A 26,005-nucleotide genomic window follows, 5' to 3' on the forward strand; every position below is an offset into this window, starting at 1 on the left:
GATTCACTCAGACTTCGTGATGAGGAGGTAGTGTCATCATTGTGATCATGGTGGTGGACTTCTTGTTTGACATTGAAAGGTGCTAAAAATAAATAAACATTTTCAATTCATCACTTATTAGAACGACATCAGTTATAGAGACAGAGCAACACGTGTCATAATCTGAAGACCACACCCACCGGGGGGACATTGACGTCTCCATTGACTTTGTATTGCGTGAAGCGGGCTCCTTGTCATTTTTGACTTATAACGAAAAACAGAACAATGTATAAAAGCTGGTGTGTGACAAGGTGTACAGCAAACAAGCTAAACAACCCAGAACGAAAAACCCAGAACTTTTTATTAGCTGTTGACCCAAAAAACGAGCGTTTAAGGACAAAAAAGTGGATACAGGCAATTGAGAGAGTGCGACATGTTATATTATACTGAGATCTATACACACTGGAGGGGAACTTAATCAGCGACAGGAAATATAATATATAAAACTGACCTTTGGATATTTGACTTAACAGTGACACAATGTTTAATGCACACATAGACATACTGAGGCATACTGAGTGTCAGGATCCCACAATGTACCATTCTTCCTGCTGAAGCTTCACGTCTTATTGCCTGTATCCACTTTTGTCTCCTTAAACGCTCGTTTTTTTTGGGTCAACAGCTTATAAAAACTTATTTTTGTGTTTTTTAGCTTGTTTGCTGTACACCTTGTTAAATAGCAGCTTTTAGACATTGTTCTGTTTTTTGTTATAAGTCCGAAATGACAAGGAGGCCGCTTCACACAATACAAAGTCAATGGAGAGCGTTGGATTGTTTTCCCCCCCGGTGTGGGCGTGGCCTAAATACGCTCTGTCTCTATAGACAGTTAACTGGCAGGTTTACACGTTAAAAACACCGTATTTTCATCCTGCCTTGCAGCCTTAGACAATAAATTATTTAGAAAAAGTAGTTAATCATTATCTGAATGACACTTTACTAATTCAAAAAGAAACAGATCTTCAGAATTTTTGAGATTATACATTTTTAATAAATGTGACTGTGTACAATTTTGCAAAGTGTCAAACATGTATCTAGGTACAATTCACTTTCCGTTCAAAATGCTTATAGTTCTCTGCAGTACAATAATGGAAAGTCCCTGATTGGTGTGCATTTGCTTAACATAGGGCATTTTTTTCACCCCTTCACTTGGTTTGCACATACTCCTGTCACAGGTGGGGTGACATTGCTTCATTGTGTTGATTTTGTGGCTTCAGATCCCTATTCGTTCACTGAAGCACGTCAACATTGTAGTGTGAGTGAAAAAAGTAACAAAATGTGCCCTCTTTCCAAAGATGTGTTGCAGTAAAAGAGTTTAGATATCATAGAACAGCAGAATGTTATAGACCAGCCTTTCTCAAAGTGGGTGCCGCGGCACACTGGGGTGCCCCCTGACTGTGTCAGGGGTGCCGCCAAAAAATTACGTAGGCTAAAAACAAAAACAAATAGGCCTATGAAATTTCATATATAAAATATATTTGAATTTACATAAATACATTCTTCTTCTTTTTAACCCTTTCGCACGTACGATCACACATTCACACACGTGATTAGACCGGCAGTGCATCACGTTCATTCAAATGTAAATTCAAATGTGCTTTCGCGTTGGCTTGCACTGAGCCAGAGACAGGCGCGCTCAGACTTGTTATATATCACAACTTTTCAGTGTTTTCAGCCACATAATGTTTATTTTAGGTTTCATACGTATACGTACTAAAAAAACAATACATTTAGAGTTTGTAAAATACACAATGATGAAAAATGAAGAGGCAATAATAATCCTTTCCATTATAATTAGTTTTATTCATATCAGATACACATTGTGTAAGTAACTTTAAAGTTTACTCTATTCTTCTCCCAGTTCACCTGCCACTTACTTTTATGTATTTTGGGAGAAGTGGATGAATTCACGTCTTGTAAATCCAACAGATCCGATTTTCTGAACTGCGCCTGCGGCGGCGATGGCGGCGCCCATCGTGCATACAGCTCAACTAACGCGATCGTTTTAAAGGTGTTTAAACGACAAAACACTTCCACTTGTATACATTTGACAATCGGAATATCAGATATTTCAGGCCATATCTAACAAATTTGTGAATATTTTGAATAAAAAAGGAAAAATGACATAAAAGCAGATCATCATTCATTCAGCTCTGTTGTTGCTGCGGTGTGTCACGTGACAAGCAATGACGCGTCACCATGGAAACCATAAACTGACACATTAATAACGGTCGCTTTGAAAAACTCACGCTGGAGGGTCAGCCAGAATGTTTTAAATTTACGTGTGAAAGGGTTAAACATATGAGCGGATTAATAAAATTGTAAATTAATTTTAGATAAATATATATATATAATTACTTTGCAAACCTGTGTTTTTAAAGGTGCTATAAAGTTGCTATAAAGTTGTTATTATTATTGTTATTTACAGTTCGTATTATGCTCTGTTCATTACTGTCCTGTCTAAATAAACAGGACATTTGCATTTAAATTTGGGTTATGCAGTGTTTTTAAATTATATTTTAAACTGGGGTGCCTTGAAATTTTATGCACTTTTGAAAGGTGCCCTGACTGAAAAAAGTTTGAGAAAGGCTGTTATAGACTGTATAACAATTGGCTGTATTATTGTTAAAATGTTTTTTTTTTGATGGAAAAACAGCAATAATATTTTTCCAAGACATTTCAGGCAAAATAATTTCCCATGGAAACAACAAAGCTATGGAAATTTTTAAGTCATCTAGGAGCTTTTTACAGCAGATGTCACTGGGAAATTGGTAAGTCTATCCCTCTAGCTTTGCTTTCATACCTGTCATGGTGTTGCTCTGAATAAGGTCTATAGAGAGAAAAACACAGCATTTACAATGTTGCAATCAGCCATTGTACTTGTCATTTGAGTTAAAAGCTAATAAAATGCACAGTTGCACTTCTAGTGCTCATTTCACTTTGAAATTTAAAATCATTCCTAGTCAGATTTGACACGTTTTGCAAAAGCATAGACAGAGTAATGTCACATTGAGGCAATGTTGAAAACATCTAATGCTGTTAGCCAAAGCTAATAGCACAGAGCAGCCATAAAAGTGAAATCAATGAAAATGCCAAAAGTTTCAAAGTCTGATGTGTAGTTTGCTTGTATGTAATAAATACTGCACACACAGCATGAAACATATTATTATTATACTGACCAACATCTTGTCCTTTGGCTTTCCCGAGGACCTGTTCTCGGAGAAAATCCCGTTCATTTTCTAGCTCTCCGATCATTTTATCTTGCCACTTTATTTTCTCTTCCAGAAATTCTATCTTCATTTTCATGGAAAAAATGCCTAGAAACAAAATATCACAAATAAATATTAGTAAGCTAACAATTAATACTGGACACAACTACAAATTGCTATTTGTGACAGACAAAATGACAACATACTAGTATCAGAACCCTGGCTGCTACAGCTTGGCAAAGAAGGCTCATTTTCCTCCAGATCTTGAGGCAATGCTAGCAAGCTATTAGTTAAGGATATGTAGACTCATATAACTGAAACACTAACATGGATGTAAAATAACTTAAAAACAAACAACACCAAAGCCAATTTATCATGAAGGACATACCATTTCGATCGATGGCTATGCGGAGAGTTTTCTTTTCCAAGATCTTGATGATCTTTCAGCTCTTGATGAGATGAAATCCTGCTCGACCGATGGATTGCTGCGTCTGATTGGACAGGAAGTGAAAGCACTGCGCGGGTCTACACCACCCGCGAAATTCAAACGCACTACCATGCGCTACATATGTTGTGTCAAAGTCTGAAATAGTTCCACCGTGAAGCGTCATGGCTTCAAATTATGATTTTCTGCGGAGAATATTTTTCAGACCATCAGCGAATACGAACAAAAAATTTGTTCATTGGTTGATGCAAAAAGGATTACTGCGGAAATACATGTATTGCCCATCATGCCACCACGTCATGAAATTCAGAGACTTCTACAATGAAAAGGAAGCTGCATGGTAAGAAAAGCTTTATATTATCCCATGCTCATAATTATTGTATTAGTGTTTCTTGTCAAATTCAGTGTAAGAGCTTCACCGCTGTCTCAATTTATGTCAACTTGGCCTATTGTTTACAATGTAACTTTAATCTATTGTAATGTCAGGCCAATTGGAGCAGTGGCATCTCATTTGATATTCAGTGTATTATTCTATGTATGTAATATAATATGTAGTTTATTATATTTATTTTTAAAGGAAATGTCTGTTTTATTTAGTAGTAATTTATTTGTTCAGTTTAATGTTGAGAATGTTACCCTATTTGGTGCATTATTAGATGTCATTCAAATGTTAGAATAATTACTCAAAAATTCAAACATGTTTATTCAGATATCATACAGCAAGAGCATTTGAAGTGGCTCAATATTTTCCAAGTCTAATAGAAATTAATAAAAGTTCAAATAAATAATAAAATAATAAAAGGATATAGTTCACACATTTCTATTGTGAAAAAATTCATTTGAGATATGTTTTTATCTAAAATACTTAATAGTTTTTTTCCCAATTATAAACTGGAAAAGTAATACAATAGTATTGATAAAATAACTGAAATCGTTGATCGTTGTATTTAACTTTTTTATTATTATTAATTTTATTTTAATCTGTAAAAATAGGTTTAATGACATAAAAAGTATTAAAAGTTATTCCATTTGTCCTGAACAAAACACATTGTAAAATACATTTAAAATAATAAATATTAGAATTGTATTATAAAAAAGAATTATATTTTCAATTATATAAAAATATTTATATAATTATAAAAATAATTATTATTTAAAAACATGTGTTTTTATTAATACCATCTGTCTTTAAACTATGCATTTGCTTTGAAAGTATTACATTTTTAAAAAATGTTGGTGTTGTGAAGCTTGTATACGTATTTTAATGATTGTATCCTCTGCTAGGGTGTGTCGTGATAAATGCCACAGTAAATCATGCACCAAGAGCATCCGAAGTGGCTCAATATTTTCCAAGTCTCATCTAAGCCTCCAGACATGGATGCATTTTATTTACAGGTAATTTATCATTGTGTGTTTGTAACATAATAAGGATTGTTTTATTAGTGTTATAATAACTATTTGTTTTTATGTAAGAATTATTTGTGTTAAGAGGAAAATCTTTTGTAGTATATTATTCAAGCAGATAATATCAGAACTTATACTTGTTAGCAATGTTAATAATATAACATTGACAGTGAACTGAGTATTAAGATATGTGTTATGATCCTGATGGAATCCTGATTTTCTTCTTCTGTGTATCCTATGTGTTTGCTTTTAAACTGTAGATTTTCACAAGGACTCAGGTTGCGGCAAGTGGACATGATACAAGAAGGCATCACTGGAAGCTCTTCTACACTGACTAAACTTGCTTATCGTCTGCGTGGAGTCTGCAAATCTGCAATTAAAAGAATGAAGAGAAGAGGTGACCTCAAAATTGGAAAAAGACACGAAATTGTTCTTATTCATGAGAGCAAATTTGGCCACAAAAGAAAGGTAATATATTTTCAGTTACATTTGTTCACACTTTATAGTAAAGATGAATGATACAGTAAATTCTATTATAGATTGGCTTCTATTATAGTACAACCGAGGACGACAGAGCAACAGGGCATCATGGGTGTTTGGAATGCTTGGGGTCAAAGATGAGTTCAGAAGACCCATTCTGAAAGTTGTCAATCAGCGTTCAGCTCAACACCTCATGCCAATTCTCCAGAAGCATGTGAGACAAGGAAGCACTGTTGTGTCAGATGGGTGGAGAGCCTATAACGGTCTCAGAGGTGCTGGATATAACCATCTAACTGTGAACCATAAAGAGGTTTTTGTTGATCCTCAGACAGGTGCTCACACACAGAATATTGAGAGACTGTGGGGAGTTTGCAAGGCAACAGTGTGGAGATTTAGGGGGAACCGCACAGAAAGCAGGCTCAAAGACCACTTAAAAGTAATTGAGGGGACGTACTGGCGTGGTGACATACATAAAAATGGCCCCCTGGGAATGATTTTGCATGACATCAGAAAGAAGTATCCTGTGTGAAAAGATGTAAATGTTCAGTTTATTCTGTGACCATCATCATATTTTGTGTTAAAAACAAATGTGTCAATAAACTGTTTGGCAATTGATTGTGATTATTCAAGATGTGCCTCATCATTTTGTTCTCTTGAACCATAAAAACAATAAACACTGAGTTGTTCACTGCAATATTACATGTCTCTTTTCTTATTGGAAAACAGCAAATGTTTACTTTAGAATAGGGAACATAATCTGAAGTAATATTGCATTTATTAGTGATAAATGAGTGATAAATGTGCTTGTTACCCATTAATAAAGGGAATGTTTAAGTGATAAATAATTTGTTAGCATAGAACAACTGCTAGAAAGACAGTGTTTCTCTGCAAATTTAAATGTCTGTGTTGAAATGCCCATTCTATATTTATTTCATACTTATAAGCCACACATTCACACAGTGTACTGGGAACTTATAAAGTGTGTAATTGGCACAATACAAGCTATTAGTTTGTTTTATTTTTAGCTAATTAGTACATTGTTAGGACAGAAACAAGTATAAAGGGGCTATAAGACAAAAATAAGACAACAGCCAATAAAGGCCTTACAAATAGCTTGTAATGGCATACAAGTACATAACTAGCTACTTACAAATGCAGTTATTAGTCATTAATTAGTGCCGAATGTCTGATCCTTAAAATAAAGTGTTACCGTTTATTTTTAGGAAACGTCTGATGAGCTCGATGTTATTCCCCTCCCTCCGGTACCTATAACCTGCCACGTAACTAGTGACGTACTACGTATCTGCTGCGCACGGCCACACACGAGAGGACAACGAACAATCATGTCGACTGCACCTGCCGCTGCTGTGCCACTCATCATGGGTTTTTAAAAGTGTGTGTGTGTGTGTTCTTGTATATCAGGGGTGTCCAAACTTTTTTTAAAGGGGGCCGGATTCGATGTTGTGGACATACCCGGGGGCCGGTCCCTTTTCTATTATATATATATATATATATATATATATATATATATATATAGATAGATAGATAGATAGATAGATAGATAGATAGATAGATAGATAGATAGATAGATAGATAGATAGATAGATAGATAGATAGATAGATAGATAGATAGATAGATAGATAGATAGATAGAGATATTTAACAATATCTGTAAAACTTTCATCAACCAAAAAGTTTTAATGGGTGAAATTTTAATATTATTACGGAGTTAGAACTCTATTCTTATTTAAATTTAATAATTGCTCTATTTAGATCACCACAGGTAAAACCACACTACAAAACATGCTTTTCTGACTTGGTATTTCTGTCTTTTTTCCAGTCCAAATATCAAAAAGTTCTTAAATCAAGATGCTTTTACTAAGGAAAATTACATATTTTTTCTTGATTCCTGGGGGGGAAAATAAAAATGAATTGAGTTTTTGCTTGAAATAAACTAAATTATCTGCCAATGGATTAGAAAAATAATCTTCCAAAATCTTCCTTAAAGATTCCAAACAGAAACATTATTTTTCTTACCCCATTGGCAGATATATTTGCTTGTTTTAAACAAAAACTCACTTCAATTAAATGTATTTTCCAGAAAACAAGAAAAAATATATAATGTCATTTAACTTATCTCGTAACATCTTGATTTAAGAATTTTTAGATATATTTAAACTAGAAACAGGACAAAAATACTAAATGACAGCATTTTTTGCAATGCACACAAGGCAAAAAGTAATACATACATACAAACATATATATATATATATATATATATATATATATATATATATATATATATATATATATATATATATATTTCTATGTCTAGAATGGTATTTAGTCTGTAGACATATAAATACAAAAGCACAAAACTGCAAGTTTATGACAAAAAAATAGTCTGCAATTTGCCCTTTATTACTCATTTAATACATGTCTACATTACAAATTAAATAGATATTAACCTACATTTCTGACAAATTACCAGGGTTACAGGTGTTACCACAGTAAATCCATGATACATTCGAAATGCGAATTGTTGTTTGAAAATGATTTTGAATCGGCTCAGCTGATTTGCACGTTAGTGTTGTTTATTAAGTCAGCACTATTTAACTGGATTTAAATTAAATCAAATCACAGAGAGATTCAGTACCGGAGACCTCAGCGCTGAACTCGAACGCTTCTCACGGGCTTCGGAAGGCTGTTTAGTGGGCACGCGCGTGATCGAGACACTCAGCAGGTAAACACATTTGTTCAGAGTCAGAGCTCGCGAGTTGCTCAGAGCACAAGTATCGCTGTTTCGTTCTGCTTTGGGCGCTGTTTCCCTGGCCTAAAGTCTAGTACTGCCACCTTGCGGCGACATCGTGAAACTGCATGATTTGTAAATGATCCGTGGCGGGCCACATATAATACATTTTAATAGACGCGCTGCGGGCCGTTTGAAATTCATCCCCGGGCCGCATTTGGCCCGCGGGCCGGACTTTGGACACCCCTGTTGTATATGGTTTATGAGGACACAAATGTGTATAAAGAATAAAAGCATTCAGTTCATTTTATCACGAAATTCAAATGATGCCGTTTTGACGCTCTAAAATGTGACGACTGATCACTGTATAGGCGCATCAATTCAAGCGGCCGCGGCGCGCGCGCGAGTGAACGCGATCGATCATCTCTTCCAGAAGAATAAACATGAATTAATATCTTAAGGTATGTTGAGAATAACACTTACTGAAACTTATTATATGTCGTGTAATCAATCAATCAGTGTTTCAATCACGCAAAGATGTCAAACAGCTTGTAAACAATGTCACGCCCATCATTTACCTCTGAGTCAGAAGTCATTCAGTGTCCACAGCTGTTAATTCACTAGAGAAATCAACTCTTTCACTAAATATATGCTATATATATATATATATATATATATATATATATATATATATATATATATATATATATAAATATAAATAAATTCTACTTAACCTGTTAGTGATGTCTTGATTATTTAATGCTATGTTTTGATAAATCTGTCATGAAAAGGCCAGTCACTAAGATTATATTTCAACATGGGTATTCAAATAAAACCTAATCATGGTTGATAATCCAAACTGCTTAAAAAAACATACTAAATGGTGCTTTTTGAAATTCAAAAAAGGCCAAAAGTTTTCTGTGATTGGTAGGTTTAGGGGTAGGGTTAGTGTAGGTGGATAGATTATACCATTTGTACATTAGTAAAACCATTACACCTATGGAGAGTCCCCGTAAACCACGTGTGGGTAGTGTGTGTGCACTTGAGTGCGTGTGTGTGACTGTGAGAGAGTGTTTCTGTGTTTGCTTGAGTGTGTGCTCTCTTTAAGTGGAAAAAAGTGTGTTATTGCTTATAAATTTTGCAATGTTTTTGTGATACCCTGAGTACCAGAACTTTGTGGTTTCAGATGTGCTTTGTTGCACATAAAATTGTTAGCTATTAGATAAGCATCTTACTTGTTGTCTTTTCATATTCATTGATCGACATCTGCAGGTTTAATGAGCTGATATGGTATGTTAATAGAGAAAGGTGTCAAAATAACTTATTACATGCTTTGAATTCCTTATATATAGCTTTGCAGTGTTCTACACAGCCTGGATGGGTCGCCATATGTGATGCAACACTTATTATAACCAGAGACTTATTATAATAAAGAGACTTGAGACTTGACTTGGACTCGAGCCCAGAGACTTGAGACTTGACTTGGACTATAGCTCAGAGACTTGTGAGCATCTCTGGTAAAGCTGCTTTGAAACAATGTGTATTGTGAAAAGTGCTATACAAATAAATTTGAATTGAATTGTTTTTATCTTTGTTTATTGTTATTTGCTTTCTTAAACATGGTATTTTTATTAAGTTGTGATTATCAATATTTTAATAACTTTTCTATGTAAAGCATTAGGGCTGAGCGGTATATCGAGTTTTTACAATATACATGGATACATTTTTTAGAGACAATAAGGAATGAGGCAATACCGTTTATATCGATATACAGTAGATTGATACGAACGCATCTGAAAAATAGCGGAGTACGCAGAATGAGCTGATGCAGGGAAAGTGCATAATACAATTTGTCCTCAACAACACATGCTTTATATTAAGGGCTTCAAAATAACTGGATATAGTTGACCCGTATAGTTTAAAGCAGCTTGCCCTGTCAGACGCTCTGAGAGATAATTGTGCTGACAGACAGATAAATAGCCTATTTGTTCTGTTTAATGCGTTTGAAATGTGGTGCTTTCCTCAGTGCATAACTTACATTTCACAGGTATATTCTCGAGCAGTAAATGTTAGAAAGTCATGCAAATATGTCAGGAGAGGAAGCGCCTTCTGCAAGTGAATCTCTGCTAATGAACGAGCGCCACTGCGTGCATGCGCGCCAAACAGACGGAGCACAATAGAATAGGAATGCCATAAATTTTGACTATATATTTCTAAAATATTAGTTGTTGGACAATAAATGTGCCATATGTGGAATTTTAAACCTAAAAGTATATTTTTATGAAAGTGACCATTAAAACAGGGTTCTTGCAGGTTTCAGAAAGTCAAATTTATTTTAAATCAAAGAAATAATTAAAAAAAGCAATGACATTAGTAACCCTCCACAGCCAACAACGTGCCAAATGCCCAAAACCTTAGGCCCAAAATGAAAATAGGCTAAAACAAACTTGCCCTCAAATAGAATAGATTACAAAACAGCATATTAATAGCCTAATAGAGATTGAACAGGGGATGCTCTAGGGAGATAGGATAAACTAGGGATGCACGATTTGGGGAAGATATCTAATTGCGATTATTCTGGTTAAAATGCAAATTTTTTTTTTAAAGTGTAAAGTGTATGCGTATAACATTTTATATATTAATGTTTATATATTAACGAGACTAATAATAATGATTATATTCAATAAATACAAATATTTAACAAAATTAGAAATATTACTATTACAATAATATTTTAATTATTAAAAAAATAAAAATAGAGTATTTAAGAATAAATATAACAATATAATAATAATACTAATAAAATAACATTTCTATTTTACAGAATTTTTTTTTACAAAAAAAACCCTGCTGGGTTACCTGTTAATATGCAGACAGCCTATGACTAAAAATCATTAGAAAGGTCTAAAGATTTATTGTAAAAAAAAATTAAATCAAGCGCCAGCGTTAGTTCTGGCAGGCCACGTAGTCAAGCTCCGCTATCAGCTGATTGGGAAATTCTAACTCCGCCCCTCTTTCAGCTGATCTGTTTCAGCTGATCCTATGCTCTCAATTGGCTTCTCTCAAACAGGGCGGCTTACTTAAGCATAGCTTCACTTCAATCTGCCTGCTTGGACGCTTCTGCTGCACGCTGCTTTGCAACCCACCTCCTCCCCAGCTCCTCCTTAAATTGCTAACTTAATCATGTCATTCTGTTGTCATTGATGCATGCTCTGTTCTAAATGGGGGATTTGCTCTGCCCTCCCAGTTAAATGGGAAGTCGTCCCAGAATCTGCTGCTGTTCCCTGTCTTGGCTTTTCATGGAGCTCATGAAAGGATGGGGAATTTAGAACAGAGCCATACCGCCAAATCTAAATCTTTACAAAATATGCAATTAAAAAATTGTACTAAATGTTTGTCTATTGTGTTTTTTGACTTTAGTGGACCTGACCGAAATAAAAAAATAAAGAAATTCTGTGCTTTTTATCTGTGATATAAATTTCTTAAAGTCTATGTATTTAATATGCAATATGAGCCTCTTATGCATCCACTGTGGGGGGGAAATTGTACATTAGAGAAAAACATATGGGTTGTCATATAAATTTATTTAGAGAGAAGTATTATTTTTCATATTTGTTACCCAAACTTTCATTCATACTGGAAGCCAGAGGGCGCCCTCGAGCAGAAACTCCACATTTCCCTCAGAGAAGTAATCCTTAGCCCTAATGTGAAGCTAGCGATGTAGGATAAACTGAAGATAGAAACGCTTTGACTGATGAAACGAAGAAGAACTCGACTGCATCAAGCTATGGTGTATTTGAGTTCTTCAAGCCTTCACTATTGTCATAATAATAAGGTATGCCGTGGGGATTGAGTGCAGACTTTATCACTGTTTAGAATAATATAAAACAATGCATGTCTGCCTCTTTCTGTCCAGAAAAATACAACGTTATTAATGCTGCCTTCACGTGCTATCGGAAATTTGATGATTCCGACTTCTGAAGTCGTGATTACAAGCGCATTGCATTCAAGATTCAAAATGTGAGGGCGTTCATGTGCAATGTTTACCTAGGAAACTCGTATTTACGATAATTCCGAGAGCACGTGAAGGCAGCATAAATGTAGACGTATTTTGCGGGCAGGTAATTGCACTTATCACGGGATTTGTAGTTTTATCACCGAGTACGTGTACCAACACCCCCAGAAAGAACTACAACACCCCGAACGAACGCTCTGAGGGCGGAGCAGCAAACACTCTAGAGCTCCGCTTTCGCCATTCGATACTTTTTTGCTACAGTGTAACGTTAATAACTTTCTGCAGCCAGCATTTCTGGAAATGAACGAGGATAACACTTTTTTTAAGACCTAACTAAATTAAATTTAAGACCTCGGGTGAAAATCTGGCCGTTTTTAAGACGTTTTAAGGCCTTAAATTTAAAAAATTTAATTTTAGACATTTTAAGACTTTTTAAGACCCCGCGGGAACCCTGATTAAAATGTGGTAATATATAAATATAGGCTAATATGCTTTTGTTTTTGTTTTTATTTTCATTTTTAGTTTAGTGAATTTAAAAACAAAATTATTAATTGTAAACCTCCAATTTGCACATAATATAGCCTACATTACATTCACTGTATTGGTTTATAGATTTCAATATCAACATTGTTTTTAGGACATCACTGAGCAGGATGTAAAAACATATATTAAAAAAATGTTTTATACTGATTTTTTTGCATCCAAATAGGAAAACGTATAAAATACCAGGATGTATACCGTGTATCGCCATTCAAACAAAAAATACAGATATTATTTTTTGATTATATCGCCCAGTCCTATAAAGCATTTTGATTTACCATTGTGTATGAAATGTGATATATAAATAAACATGCCTTGCACATTTAACTTTACCACCATAGCCTACTAAAGTGCTGACTTTGTACTTTTGACTGAATGGTTTGCTTTATTTCTTATTGGAGAGCTTCCTATACCTTTTACTTATACTTTTATAATGGCCATTATTGATTATTAAAACTGATGTTTAACAAAAAGAGAGTTGTGTTTGTCATATTTCATTTTATTACAGTGAAGATAATCAGAGTACATATCCACATATTGCCTGAACCACATATTTATAGGTTGAATGTTATATTTCATTTTGTTTTAAAGGTCCAGTTCTTCGTGTTTTTTTGAAGCTTTGATTGTGTTTACAGTGTGCAATATAACGTGTTCATGTTTCGCGTGTAAAAAAAAACACAGTATTTTTCACACAATGTACTTATCTGTACACCGCTGTTTTCACTGTCCTAAAAACGGGCTGATGAGTTCCTTGTTCTCTGAAGTCCCTCCTTCAGAAATACGTAACGAGTTCTGATTGTGCCAGCGGTTCCTGTGTTGTGATTTGACAGCAGCTTAGCGCAAGTTGTACGGAAAGGTCACGCCTCTTAACGGGAGAATGATCTCTATAGCGTCCCTGGGAAAGCCAAACAAAGGTGATTTGACTCCGGGATGAAAATAACAGCGTCTCGACGACATGGCGACAAACACACTCAAGCTACAGTTCCTTTTCTCCACGTGACCGTCCTCTTCTCCACGTGGGACAGCAACAAGACCACGCCCCCTTTTTATCGTATTCTTGTGGGCGGAGGTTAGTCTGTTCTACTGACGTAATTACTGCAGGAAGTACCAGGATGTAGTCCAAGCCAGCCGTTCGCTGTAGGCTTTGAAAGGGAACTTCTGTTAAATAAAATATCTCGCTTGGCATTGAACTTTGAGCTTTATAATTTTACAGGTATTATTTATGCTCTAACAGCAACATTACACACTAACTAAAGTTTGAACAATGGGATCACGAAGAACGGGACCTTTAAATATGCATGCAGTGAAGATAATCAAAGTACGCTTTTCCTGGACCACATTTGTGTGGCTATTTATGTTTAAGATTCTTAAAATATATATATATATATATATATATATATATATATATATATATATATATATATATATATATATATATATATATATATATATATATATATATATATATATATATATATATATATATATATTATCGTTGCTTATGATATTAATATTGAACCACTGTACTCACATGAACTGATTTAAATTGTGTTTAGTACATTAATGGATCTTGAGAGTGTACATTTCTGTGCTCCCTATGGAGGCCTCACTGAGCCTTCAGATTTCAACAAAAATATCTTCATTTGTGTTCCTAAGATGAACGGAGGTCTTACGGGTGTGGAACGGCATGAGGGTGAGGAATAAATTACATTTCATTTTTGGGTGAACTAACCCTGGCCAGCCTTTTGCGGATATAACAGCTTCAACTCTTCTGGGAAGGCTTTCCACAAGGTATAGGAGTGTGTTTACGGGATTTTATTGTATCATTCTTCTAGAAGCACATTTGTGAGGTCAGGCACTGATGTTGGAGGAGAAGGCCTGGCTCTCAGTCTCTGCTCTAATTCATCCCAAAGGTGTTCTATCGGGGTTGAGGTCAGGACTCTGTGCAGGCCAGTCAAGTTCCTCCACTTCCATGTCTTTATGGATCTTGCTTTGTGCACTGGTGCAGAGTCATGTTTTGAGAGGAAGGGGTCATTACCTCTTGGCAGGTGTAAGCCTTCTCTCCTGTGTGAATTCTCATGTGTTTCTCAAGGTTTACTTTATGAGTGAAACTCTTTCCACACTGTTGGCAGGTGTAAGGCTTCTCTCCAGTGTGAATTCTCATGTGTTCCTGAAGGGTTCCTTTTCGAGTGAAGCTCTTTCCACACTGTGGGCAGGTGTAAGGCTTCTCTCCAGTGTGAATTCTCATGTGGCCTTTAAGAAGCCCTTTTCGAGTAAAGCTCTTTCCACACTGTTGGCAGGTGTAAGGCTTCTCTCCAGTGTGAATTCTCATGTGGACTTTAAGAGACTGTTTATGAGTGAAACTCTTTCCACACTGTTGGCAGGTGTAAGGCTTCTCTCCAGTGTGAATTATCATGTGTTCCTGAAGGGTTCCTTTTCGAGTGAAGCTCTTTCCACACTGTGGGCAGCTGTAAGGCTTCTCTCCAGTGTGAATTCTCATGTGGCCTTTAAGAAGCCCTTTTCGAGTAAAGCTCTTTCCACACTGTTGGCAGGTATAAGGCTTCTCTCCAGTGTGAATTCTCATGTGGACTTTAAGAGACTGTTTATGAGTGAAACTCTTTCCACACTGTTGGCAGGTGTAAGGCTTCTCTCCAGTGTGAATTCTCATGTGTTCCTCAAGGTTTCCTTTACGTCTGAAACTCTTTCTACACTGCTGGCAGGTGTAAGGCTTCTCCCCAGTGTTCATTTTCCTGTGGACTTTAAGGTGCTGTTTTTCAATTAAACTCTTTCCAGACTTTTTTTGTGAGGAAATCTTTTCAGTCTGTGAGCAACTAAAAGATTTTTCTCCAGCTATGAAATCATGATGTTGCCCATACGGATCTTTCTCTTCCATTGGATTTAGTTCTTGGCTCTCCACTTTTAGTGCCATCAGATCTAAAAGAGACAAAAAAAAAGTTAACCGCAGTTCAATGGCACAAAACAACAGACAAAGACATTAAACCAGAAACATGTATGTTACATCCTATTCCCAGTAAGCTACAGAAAGAGGGGTTACATTTCTTTAGGAAAATGTACAAACTCTCTTTTCATCATGTTTGGATTCTATGTGTTCAGGACACTGCCACAGTTGTTATTGAAGTGGTTTGTAATATAGGGTTTTGCGATTTGGGGAAAATATCTAATTGCGATTTTTCTGACAGATATTATGATTCGATTTGCTATTTAAAGGGTTGGTAAACCACGATTTGACTTTTCTAACTTTAGCTAATGTGTAATGTTGCTGTTTGAGCATAAACAACATCTGCAAAGTTACAATGTTCAAAGTTTAAAGCAAAGGGAGATATTTGCTTTTAAAGAAATCAATTTCTAAGGACTACAGCAAACGGCCAGTAGGGACTACTAGACATTCCTCCAGGGTCTCTGACATCACCAGCCCCAATATTTACATAAACCCCTCCTCCGAGAATATTAAATAAGGGGGGGCGAGGCCATTTTGTATCGCCGCGGGAAAGCGTTGTTGTGGTTAGTAGGCTGGAGTGTTGTTGCCGCAATGCCGACGAAACGCTGTTATTTTCATCAACAAAGTTGCAGGTCCACTTTGTTCAGCCTTCCTAGGGACGGGGGTGCGTTGCAGTGCGTTTAACATACAACATCATGTTATATGCGTGTGTGTATGAGACAGAGGGGAACAGGGGTCGGATGAGAAGACCGGAAAATGTGACATAATGGACAATATCCGTCTGTATTTGCAATACACGAGCCGCGGTTCAGCTGCACGAGACAAACACTGCCAGGGCTCCCGCTGCAATATTCACGGAGGAAAGCTTCCACAATCTTCGCGAGTTCAATGCAGGATTCGCACAGCGGCTTGTCCTGAAGGATGGATTCAAAAACAGAAGCTGTTTACGGGCCACAACCTGTAAGTATGATTTATTTTTCGTTGATGTGTTTTCCTGTAATAGTCTGTATTGTTAATTGTACGTTGTGGCAAGGAAGTAAACAGATGACAACGCTGTTTGGCTCTGCAAACCAGTTTGTTAAATGCTCATTCATACTTAACGTTATCCGACAAACACCTAACGTTACAAACTTTTTTTTAAATCTCAACAGCGAACTTGGCATTAGTGTAAATTATTCTTAGAGCTTTTATGTATTGATATTTGGCTATAATCGTTCTAAAAATACAAAAGTAACGGTGCCATTCAGTAGCGATCACTATAGATCCGCAGTCTTTACTCTTGAGGACTGAACAGGTTCTGCTCGATCATCTTCACTAAAATTGTCTGGGTCCGATTCGGGCTCAAATTGGTATGATTTTATTGATGCCATTGTTTCTAGTACTACCCAAAGCACAGTCTACCGGTAAAGGTAAGGGGCGGGACGTTTCCGACAAACGTGCACAGGGCGGTTAGCGAATCACAACACACTGGGCCAGCTAACCAATCTGAGCCCATTGCGTATTTTTGAGGGACTGGCTTCATACCGTTTTTACAAAGAGGGACAGAGTAGTGTAGAATAAAGGTAAAATTTATGAAAAATAATGCAATTTTTTTTAAAACGAAGCATGAACACGTTACAGTGCACCCCACAAACACAATCAAGCCTTCGAAAGAATGTGTTTTACCACCCCTTTAATTCTGTCAGGTCAAGCTTCAGCTGCACACCAGGGAACATGTCGAAAAGAGTCAGGTGAATGAAAAATGCCACTGCTTGTTTTTGTTGTTTGCTGAACGCTACCATTGTGTCTGTGAATGCGGCTCACCGTTACTGAACGTGTCACGGATTGATGACGTAAAACTCAGTCCGTACGAGTCTCTTGCTTGCGTCCGTTTTCGCGTTTGACTGTCGTACAGTCTGACATAATGACAACTGAGATCCTACAGTGTGACATGTATTACATCAGGGATCGTGTTCGTACAGTCTGACAAGCAACATTCGCAGAGGATTTAGAAAAATCGCACCGTGTGCAGTACCCTTAACTCCAATTATAAAATAGTTTTTTCTCCAATTCATTGTTGAAATATAATTTTATACACAGTGTAGGTCATTTTCACGACAGGTTTATTTAACATGCATGAAATAATCACGACATCACTAACAGGTTAAGTAGAATATAATGAATATAACGGCTAATATAGAGCATAATTTTATTCACTAGAGAAATCAACTCTTTCACTAAATATATGTTGACACTGAATGACTGCCTGAGGTAAATGTGATGCTAACGTTACATGACATTGTTTAGTTTACAAGCAGTTATATTGACGTCTTTCCCTCGTTGAAACACTGATTTAGCGATTACACCACATGACAGTAAGTTGTAATGTATCCTCAGCATCAGGGACGTCGTTAGGCCTATTTTAGGGGGGCTGAAGCTACCCCAAAATGTTCCTAAGCCCCCCTAAATGATAATAAGAACAACAATAACAATTCGATTTATCAATAACCCTATCCTCATTCATATTTAGACGCAACAAATGATTTATATCCAGTGTGGGATAATTATGTTTTATGGGACAATTATGTGTTATCTAAAAAGGTTAACTATGTTTGGTATATTACAATATGTTTGGAATCTTTTAATATGCTTGTGTAACCACTTAAAGCAGAGGCCTATGGTGACTAAAGCCAGTCACCATATGAATTAACTAGAGGCATGCTCTGAAAGCGAAAGTATTTGAAACATTGATCTGGCAGTGGGGGAGCGGCTATGCTTGGTATGTTTTTGTGTGCAGATGCCAAATAGGGGAGGTCGAGAGGAGCGAAGGCCATTGGAAGGTGTTCATCGAACCAGGAGAAAGGCGTCACCAACACAAGAATAAAAACTGCATACTGATCTGATTTTGCTTTATTAAACTTTCAAGTTACTTTTATACTTTTACTGAATCTCTTGCGTCTACTTATTGACAAACCAAACAACTGGGGAGGAAACGGCAATTTCCAACACCAGCTACAAAAAAATAGCCGAAAAGTCGGAAGTTGGACAGAAGTACAAAGAGTCATTGTGCTATCAAGATGATACAGCGTTGCAGACCGGAGCACTACTGCAAGTAACTTCATCTCGTCTCATCGTTACCAAGGTTTTAATCGTTAACGAAAGCGAACGAAAAAACGAAAACTAGGTGGGTTGTCATTAACTGAAATAAAAATAAAAACGAGGCATTACAAAAAAATGGTAACTAACCAAAACTGTAATGTGTGTTTGGCAAAACTGACTAAAATAAAATTATAGATTAAATGTCCTTAGTTTTCGTCTTCATCAATGTCTTTCATTGAGCAAATAACCTTCAGCTGCATTTCCTTCCCCTGCGTCTCTCACTCACGCGTCTCTCTCACATACACACGCGCCACCAGGGGCGTAAATTTAATCTAAAAGTTTTAGATTAAGAGAAGAGATTTTTAGAAAAGAGCAATTTTTGAAGGGGACACAAATAATACAGCCAGAATCGTACTTGTAAGGATATGTGTACCACAAAAAAAAAATAAAAAAAAATAAAACATTTCGTACTTATTTGCCGTTTTGGTGCACTGAAAAATTATCTAATAATCTAATCTCCGTTTTTCTTTTCTCTGTCATTTTATCTGACCAACAACACAAAGCGATAGTAGTTTACATACGATTAAGGTTCACCACGCAGTCATATTATAATTATTCAATTATCTTGCGTCCTCCACATAGTATGTTATACTATGATATTCAGATATTTAGATATTCAACTGCAGAAGCCTCTGATCTGCCACTTATCATCATATTGAGCAAAACCCTACACAGATCTGACTGAACTTCAATTTTTTTAATTTGGGGGCGGGTTGCTTGAATTTTGGGTTCAATAGCCTATTATTCGTAATGAAAAACACAACAACAAAACAGTACAATGACACACTCCCTTAAATAGGCGCTTTTACACTTTGAAACCAAATCTTCGATAATCTTGTCTGTCAGCTATTTTGCTCGTTCGGCTCGTGCTGTATTGAGCAGACCCGTTCAGTTTTTAATTGTTTTGTCAGTTCTCTAACTGAACTCAATGATTTTATTACTATACAGCGGAGCGGTGCGGCGGTGGGCAAGTGATGTTAACAGTGTTTTGCCTAATCTGTATTAAAGAGAAAAGAATCACTTCATCTGACGTTTAAAGTGAATAAAATAGCCTTGACTTACTGGTGTTTCACAACTGCTGTCTGCTGTGTGGTAGTTTTTCTACGTTCTATGTAACGTTAGTTGAGGTGCAAGGTGGATCAAACCACTGTGAGGCAAGGGGGGACTCAAAATGTTTCTAAACTTAAAACGCATTTTTGTGTCCCGTTTGCGTTTGTATTGTTTTACTACTTACACATTTATTTTAAATATATATTGTTATATTATTTACAATACTCAGCATGGTTTTTAGGGGGGGACAGCCCTCAGATAGGGGGGGTCCTGTCCCCCCCATCCACTCTGCGATTTACGCCCCTGCGCGCCACACACACAACACACACACACACAGCCCCTCCACTCCGTGCACACCGCCGTCTCCATGAGAACGAGTGTTCGCCGTTGAAAGCAAGTTCGCGAAAGGTTGGCATCTCGTGAACACCTTTACACAATCACACATTAAAAAGTGGTATAAAAATATTTTTAATTCAGAATATAATTTTGTCAGTGCTACTTTAGAAAGTTAACTAGTCGCAAGTTTGAGGTAAAATGCACTTGTGTTGTCAATGCTGTGATTCAAATATTAAATAATGTTATGTCATGTGTTTACACTTACACTGAATGTTTGATGAGTAGGCTATTGTATAGGGTACATTTATCAGAAGCCTTGGATGAACAGGGAAGTGTGACTCCTGCTGAAGTCACGCAACACTGCCTTCAGATCAGGTGATGCACAAGCCTACAGTACATCCAGAGCAAACCTGAAGAGGGGCATCAAAAAGGCCAAGCACTGCTACAAGCTAAAGATAGAGGGACACTTTTCCAACTCTGACCCTCGACGCATGTGGCAGGGCATTCAGGCCATCAGCGAATACAAACCCGGTCCACCCCCGCAGCCACTGATGTCAACTTCCCGCAGTCAACTTCCTGAACGAGCTAAATTACTTCTATGCTCGTTTTGAAAGAGACAACAGAGAAACTGCCACCAAGCTCAAACACTCAGCTGACCACCCACCAATCACACTCTCCTCCACAGATGTCTGCAAGGCACTGAGCCGGATCAGCGCGCACAAGGCTGCTGGACTAGACAACATCCCTGGACGTGTTCTCAGGGCATGTGCGGAGCAGCTCGCTGGGGTTTTTACAGACATTTTCAACCTGTCTCTTGCCCAAGCAGCTGTACCATCATGCTTTAAACGCACTTCCATTGTGCCAGTGCCGAAACACTCCAGCCCGAGGTGCCCTAATGACTACCGCCCTGTAGCACTCACACCCAACGTTATGAAGTGCTTTGAGCGGCTGGTCCTGGAACACCTAAAAGACTCTCTACCATCCACATTGGACTCACACCAGTTTGCCTACCGCAGCAATAGGAGCAAAGAGGATGCAGTTTCCATGGCACTGCACTCTGTGCTCACCCATCTGGACCATAAGAACACGTATGCACGCATGCTGTTTGTTGACTTCAGCTCAGCATTCAACACTGTCATACTAACCAAGTTAATAGCCAAACTTGGAGACCTGGGCATCAACACTTCAATGTGTAACTGGATTTTGGACTTCCTAACTGACAGACCCCAGAATGTTCGATCAGGATCCACCTGCTCCACATCCATTACACTCAACACTGGTGTACCACAGGGCTGTGTGCGAAGTCCTTTTCTCTACTCCCTCTTCACCTCTGACTGCAAGCCTGTGTATGGATCTAATTCCATCGTCAAGTTTGCGGTCGACACTACGGTGATTGGTCTCATCAGCAACAACGATGAGACTGCCTACAGGGAGGAGATCCAGCACCTGGCCACATGGTGCGCTGATAATAACCTGCTCCTCAACACCACCAAAACGAAGGAGCTCATTGTGGACTTCAGGAAAGAGTCAAGAGGCACACACGACACCATCCACATCAATGGAATGGCTGTTGAGCGCGTCTCCAGTTTCAAGTTCCTGGGGATCCACATCTCGGCGGACATGTCGTGCTCCACTACCTGCCATCAAGCACATCCAGAAGAAACGCTGTCTGCATCGAGCTCGCAGCATCCTCAAGGACATTTTGCACCACCATATCTTTACTGGATTATGCTCATTTGCACTGCCGACTGTATTTATAGTACCACTGTTTGCATTTTGCACCGTACTTCTAACTGTAATATGCAACCACTTTCCACTGCACTTTTACACTTTCTTTCGGATAGCTCTGTCCATAATTTATTGCACTACCTTAATCCACTGCTATATTCCTCATATTAGCCTAACATATTATTGTATACCTCTATCTGTAAAATTCTGTTTATAGTAATAGCCATCTGTATATTTACTCACTGTATATATTCACCTGTAAATTCAGTTCTGTTTATAGTAATAACCATCTCTTTATTTATACATATTTATATATATTCAGTACATTTCCATGCCCTGCACTTACGCAACCATTGTATATCCTGCACTTGCTGCTATTGCACTTCTGGTTAGACCTAAACTGCATTTCGTTGCCTTGTACTTGTATAATGACAATAAAGTTGAATCTAATCTAATCTAATCTAATCAGGAGCAAAATCTGGCCTAAGGAAATTCCCCCTTTGATGTGTCTAAAAGCTAACATTACAACTTTTCTTTAACAGAGTAGAAATGGAAGAGAATATGTCTGTCACGTTTTACTTGTTAAAGGGATAGTTCACCAAAAAATGAAACTTCTGTCATTATTTACTCACCTTCAAGTTGTTCCAAACCTGTATGAGTTTCTTTGTTCTGCTGAACACAAAAGAAGATATTTTTAATAATGTTTGTAACCAAGCAGAGAGAGCAACCATTGACTAAAAATACTATGGTAGTCAATGGTTGCTCTCTCTGCTTGGTTACAAACATTATTCAAAATATCTTCTTTTGTGTTCAGCAGAACAAAGAAACTCATACAGGATTGGAACAACTTGAGGGGGAGTAAATGATGACAGAAGTTTCTATCCCTTTAACATCTTAGTTTCTTGACTGGTTATTGACATAAGTGTAGCTCTAGATGTGAGTGCAAAGATTTTGCAAAAGCAAGTTACAAATACCCTGGGGGCGAGTGTGGGAACTCGGATTGAAGTGTGTTCGGTTCTTGAAACAAGACGACTGAACTGTTAAAGATTGCACTCGGTTACACGCGCGCACCGAACTATCCGTCATTGTGTTAAACCCGCCAATAGCGCGCCAGGTGAATAAGCCGGTTTCTGATTGGTCCCCGCAAATTTGTAACAGAAGCAGGATAGAAATATGTACAAGTTTCCAGCCTGAGGTACAGGCCGAAATCAAATCGCCTGCAGTTTGGGCTGGGTTTACCTGGTCTAGGCCATTTCAGGAGCGACTCGCGGAACAGGAAAGCGGATTCAGTCAATTAAAAGCGCTCGTCATTCCTGAAACTTTGCGGTATATGTGGACGTTGGTCCTCTTAAGAAACATGACAAAACTTTTCTTCAAATTGTGAATGTAGTATAGACTACAGAAAGCAAGCAGTGCAGCTGTTATAGTGATCGACAGAAAATCCCTCTATAAACCAATGAATCTAACAGCACAAAAAATTATTTACATTGAGTATAAGCTTTGCTTGTTATAATGAGAGGATCTGTGAGCGTGTAGACTTGAAAATATCAAATGAGTGAGTTCAGCTTTGAGAATAAAACCAACCTGAGTGTTCTTCAGTTTCTTCATGTTTGACACTCAATGTTTCTTCAATCTTCATGTCTTCTCTCTCCTCTTTCTCTGTTTGTTCCTCAGTTTCTTCATGTTTCAAACTGAATACATTTTCAATCCTCAGGTCTTCACTCTCCTCTTTAATAAACATCATCTTTATTAATGATCTCAGCCGCTTCTCCAGGACTTTTTCTGTGTGTTTGTCCTGTTTAAGACGAAAAATAAATCCACATTAAATCTCTGAGTGTCTCAATCAGCTCTAGTTCAGTATCAACAGTCTCAGTAACACTCAAAACTAGCACTACAAACTAATAAAAGAAAACAAATTACACAAACACTATATATTTATTTAATTTCTCTCATCTCTACTCTCCAGAGACTGAACTCATGTTTATATGATGAACTGAGTCTCTATCAGCTCTAGTTCAGTCTCAGTAACACTCAACACTAGCACTACACACTAATAATGAACACTAGAGAGTGTGATAAAGCTCAGTTTCTCCATCATCTCTACTCTCCAGAGACTGAACTCATGTTTATATGATGAACTGAGTCTCTATCAGCTCTAGTTCAGTCTCAGTCACACTCAACACTAGCACTACACACTAATAATGAACACTAGAGAGTGTGATAAAGCTCAGTTTCTCTCATCATCTCTACTCTCCAGAGACTGAACTCATGTTTATATGATGAACTGATTTACAATATAGAAATGAGACGCACCTTCTGTTACTTTGCTCACACAACGTTAATAAATGTTAGATAAAGCAATGCAATGCTACATTTCATAATAAATAATTCGATCTGCGTTGATTGTAAAACTTTGCAGATGGTTTCTATAGTTTTAAACACTTAAAACACAAACCTTTCTTCAGCCGAATCACAACAGATGCAGGAGCGCGGCCTTATGACGTCACATCACCACACCAAAATAAAAGTCCCGTTCACACACTCACTACACTCTACAGTCTCCATTCACAGAAGTGCACAAATAGAAATAATACAAGAGATGACAGTAATTCAGAGTTGAATGTATTGGTTAAATACATGTTGTTCAATGATGTGTTGAAAATATTAGGAAACTAATAAAGACTGAGAGACTTTGTCTAAAAGTTAAAACTGTATTGTTTAGGGGAATACATTATTTATATAATATATTAATATATTCATTATAAAGTTCATTTGAGTCTAAAAATACCTGAAAATAAGTGTACTAATTATGACTGATGATTTTTAGATGTAGACTAAGATTCTACATCTAAATATGTAGATATATAGATCTACATCTAGATATTCTCAATGATAAATATATTATTAAATAATAAATATGTAATATAAAATCTCAATAATTTTTGAGTGACAGAGAAGAGAAGACATTGTTGAATAAAGTCATTATTTTTGTTCATTTGTTTGCACACAAAAAGTATTCTCGTCACTTCATAACATTAAGGTTGAACCACTGCAGTCACATGGACTGTTTTACTAATGTCTTTACTTCCTTTCTAGGAAATGACAGTGTTAATTGATTTGATTTCTATAGAGAGGTCAGTGAGCTCTCGGATTTTATCAAAAACATCTGTTTTTAACATCTGTCTGACAACTACATGATCTTGGTTGTGTAACCTGTAGCCTCCTCATTGTGATTAACTGTTTTTTTTTTGTGGCCGTGAAAAATGAACATTATTAAAATGAATAAAGCCACAATGTGTCACATTTGTTACATAACATTTTTATATTATTTTATAAAAAATATTGGTAACACTTTACAATAAGGTTGTATTAGTTAACATTAGTTAATGCATTAGTTAACATGAACTAACCATGAACAACACCTCTGTTCAGCATTAATTCATCTTTGTTAACGTTAGTTAATAAAAATCCAGCCCTTCATGGTTTGTTCATGTTAGTTCACAGTGCATTAACTAATGTTAACAAGATTTTAATAATGCATTAGTAAATGTTGAAATTAACATGAACAAAGATAAATAAAGGCTTTTTAAGTGCAGTTCATTATTAGTTCATGTAAACTAATGTAGTTAACTAATGAACCTTATTGTAAAGTGTTACCAAAATATTATTTGCTCTGCTGTTGAAGGGGGACTTGTTGTGCCCTGAGTCTGCACCCTCCAAAATGCCAGGATGAGTGCTCCTCAAATGGTGCATCAAGGCTAGCTGCCTATAACAATACACACAGCTCACTTTGGTGTTTCCAAATGGAAATGCTCCCACACCACAGATGTACGGCATCTGATATATTTTTCTACTGTACTTTCAAGCACCTGATCTGTATTTTGTAATACAAAAATGTTCTGTTATTGCCATGCTG

The 26,005-nt window shown here is 36.9% G+C and overlaps 1 protein-coding gene and 1 pseudogene across 2 annotated transcripts in view; both read right to left on the reverse strand.

The window, feature by feature from the left end:
* The window catches only part of LOC307143792, an 838,852-nt pseudogene that overhangs the window by 392,024 nt on the left and 420,823 nt on the right, over positions 1-26,005 (reverse strand). The gene's annotated exons all lie outside the window — the stretch shown is intronic.
* On the reverse strand, positions 14,524-24,607 carry LOC307127817 (uncharacterized protein). Its single transcript, XM_079819267.1, has 3 exons — positions 24,545-24,607; positions 23,674-23,884; positions 14,524-15,812 (listed from the first exon to the last, which is right to left on the reverse strand). Exons 2-3 carry the CDS (start codon positions 23,831-23,833, stop codon positions 14,857-14,859), a joined length of 1,116 nt encoding a protein of 371 aa, XP_079675393.1. The 5' UTR covers positions 23,834-23,884; positions 24,545-24,607; the 3' UTR covers positions 14,524-14,856.

Source organism: Gobio gobio, assembly GCF_949357685.1.
Source record: "Gobio gobio genome assembly, chromosome: 1".
Taxonomy (NCBI): domain Eukaryota; kingdom Metazoa; phylum Chordata; class Actinopteri; order Cypriniformes; family Gobionidae; genus Gobio; species Gobio gobio.